General features: G+C 38.6%; 1 protein-coding gene across 1 annotated transcript in view; it reads left to right on the forward strand.

The window, feature by feature from the left end:
- rad50 (RAD50 homolog, double strand break repair protein) overlaps positions 1 to 2,543 on the forward strand; it is a gene marked incomplete in the record, with an annotated part of 26,959 nt that overhangs the window by 11,379 nt on the left and 13,037 nt on the right. The window contains 5 exon segments of the mRNA XM_014018991.1: positions 517 to 723; positions 966 to 1,148; positions 1,317 to 1,474; positions 1,568 to 1,743; positions 2,114 to 2,351. Of these exon segments, the coding sequence (XP_013874445.1) occupies positions 517 to 723; positions 966 to 1,148; positions 1,317 to 1,474; positions 1,568 to 1,743; positions 2,114 to 2,351 (962 nt within the window).

Below are 2,543 nucleotides of genomic sequence, written 5' to 3' on the forward strand. Positions count from 1 at the left end.
CCCTGTTGTGGGTCCATTTCCTTGAAAAATAAAACTTAACCAGGCACTTTGAAGAAGCTCTGACGCTGGTAGTCCATGTAGATTAATCATGTGAGTTCACACACCCTAGAACCGAACATTTTGACTTCTGAACTTGCATTTTCGGCATGACGCTATGAACTACAAAATCACACAGCGAGGAAAAAAATGGTGGATTATGAAATCCAGTTGGCCGGAAATACATTACCATAAATGGTAGTTCCGAAGAAAAAAGTGTGACGAAATAAGCAATGAAACGTAATAAGCAACAGCAGATTTTGAACAAACTGAAAAATCTGACCCATAAAATAATATAAACATATCTTTGCAGTAACTGGACAGAATAAATTAAAGTTTTCTACACTCCTAGACACTATAATTGCACAAAAAATTGTTTATAAATGCAAAAAAAAGTGCATTTAGCATGATATGTCTCCTTTAAATCATTTTACACATTTATTATTATTTTAATGTTTTTTTGTTGCTTTGTTCATTCAGGCTGATCTACAAGAAAAGGAGCAGCAGAAGCAGCAGGCCATTGATGAAATGAGGGATAAGAAGGCCGGCCTGGAGAGAACAGTAGAGCTGAAGAGAGACATGCAGGGAAAAAAACAGCAAGAACTGAGGAACGTCAGGGCAGACCTGCAGAGGCTTGAGGGTTCAACTAGTCGGCTACAAGAGCTGGAAAATGAATTGGCTAAAGTGGTGAGAACATGCTTCGTGGTTTTATTACACAACTTGGGTGTTTAAGTGTACAACTCTTAGTTCTTAATTAGATGTCTCTTTTTAGTCTRTTTGCAAGGAAACGTTGCCAGAGTTGAACAAAATCAGCTTAAGAAAATATTTGACTTTTCTTTTACAGTATGTGTCTGATCTTAAACTGAAAAGCATATTGTGTCTTTTTATTTTTGTTCTAACCACAGTGGTTTGTATTTGTTATTCCTCAGGAGCGGGAGCTGCAGCAAGCCGTTCAGCGCTCCAACGTGGAAGAGCTGAAGACGGAGAWTGAGCAACTTCAAAAAGAAAAGTCTGAACTTGACCGTGCACAGAGGCAGCTCGACCAAGAGATTCAGCTGCTCAACATGCACACAACTGCACGCACACAGATGGAAATGTTGAAAAGAGATAAAGTACGATGTTTCCTTTAAGTAGCATCCTTTTACACTGTGAAACTTTCTCACTTGTGCTTCTTTCCTTATGGCATCTTGCTCTTTTCTTTAAACCTCAGTAATCAGACTAAGTTTTGCCCTCTGTCATCTGTTGCTGCTTCTCTCATCTTTTCTCYTTGGTTCTTCCAGACAGAAAAAGACGAGCAGGTGCGTAAGATTAAGTCTCGCCATGGCGATGAGCTCGTGTCCCTCCTGGGTCATTTTCCCAACAAGAGAGAGCTGGAGGATTGGATCTATTCTAAGTCAAAGGAAATCAATAGCACCAGGGACCGACTTGCAAAACTCAAGTTAGTAAATAATATCACATTGAAGCAAACAACCGAGTTAAGATGTTTTAAATCATTTACCACTGTTTATTTTGCTGTTTTCATTCATTTCAGTAAGGATCTGGCTTCAAGTGAGCAGAACAAAAATCATATTGTTGCTGAGCTGCGTAAGAAGGAGCAGCAGTTAGTGAGTGATGAAGAGAAGTTCTTCAGTGTTTGTGGCAGTCAGGATCTGGATCAGGACCTGAGCAAACTGCAGGAAGATTTGGAGAAAGTATCCAAACAAAGAGGTAAATGATCTGAAGCAGCTGTTTGAAGGAGTCTCTGAAACTTTTACATGGCTCTTTATTATTGGGCAGWTGTTAAAATAAGTTTTATACTCGTGTGGGTTTCTATGTGCACTTTAATGCTGAAATTACCTGGAGAGGTTCTGAAGAAGTGAGACTCCAGATTGTAGTTTTGCCCTGTTAGAGTGTAATTGCATTGAAAGAGAATATATTTGTGCAGTCTCCTTAAAATTCTGTTTTAAAGTTAAGGAAAAAACAACAAATAGCAAAGTAGTGTAAAATACCTTTTCCCTCAAGAGTTCAGGTTAAATACATTTACGTTTTCTTTTCCAGAAAATGAGAATTGTGTTTGTTTCCATTTGTCCTGGTAAAGCCATGTTAGCAGGAGCCACAGCAGTTTACACTCAGTTCATCAGCCAACTGACAGAGGAGAGGGAACCCTGCTGCCCTGTGTGCCAGCGAACCTTTCCTTCAGAGTCGGATCTGCAGGAAGTTATTAACGACATGCAGTCGAAGCTACGCCTGGTGCCAGACAAACTGAAGAACACCGAGCAGGACCTGAAGAAAAAGGAGAAAAAGAGAGATGAGATGATATCTCTTAAACCTGTGAGGTAAAATATTACAAGTGTCTTCTCGAGTGCAGTTAGTTGGGTAGAAAATAAACAACAAATTTTGATGTTATAAGTTTGATAATCCACTAATATCTTCAATTACAATCATTTTTTCATTGCTTCATTATAGACCATTGCATTTCAAATATTTTGTAGCCATATTTCCCTTTAATTTGATTTAAATAGTTTTCT

This window comes from Austrofundulus limnaeus, unplaced genomic scaffold (genome assembly GCF_001266775.1).
Source record: "Austrofundulus limnaeus strain Quisiro unplaced genomic scaffold, Austrofundulus_limnaeus-1.0 Scaffold207, whole genome shotgun sequence".
Classification (NCBI taxonomy): domain Eukaryota; kingdom Metazoa; phylum Chordata; class Actinopteri; order Cyprinodontiformes; family Rivulidae; genus Austrofundulus; species Austrofundulus limnaeus.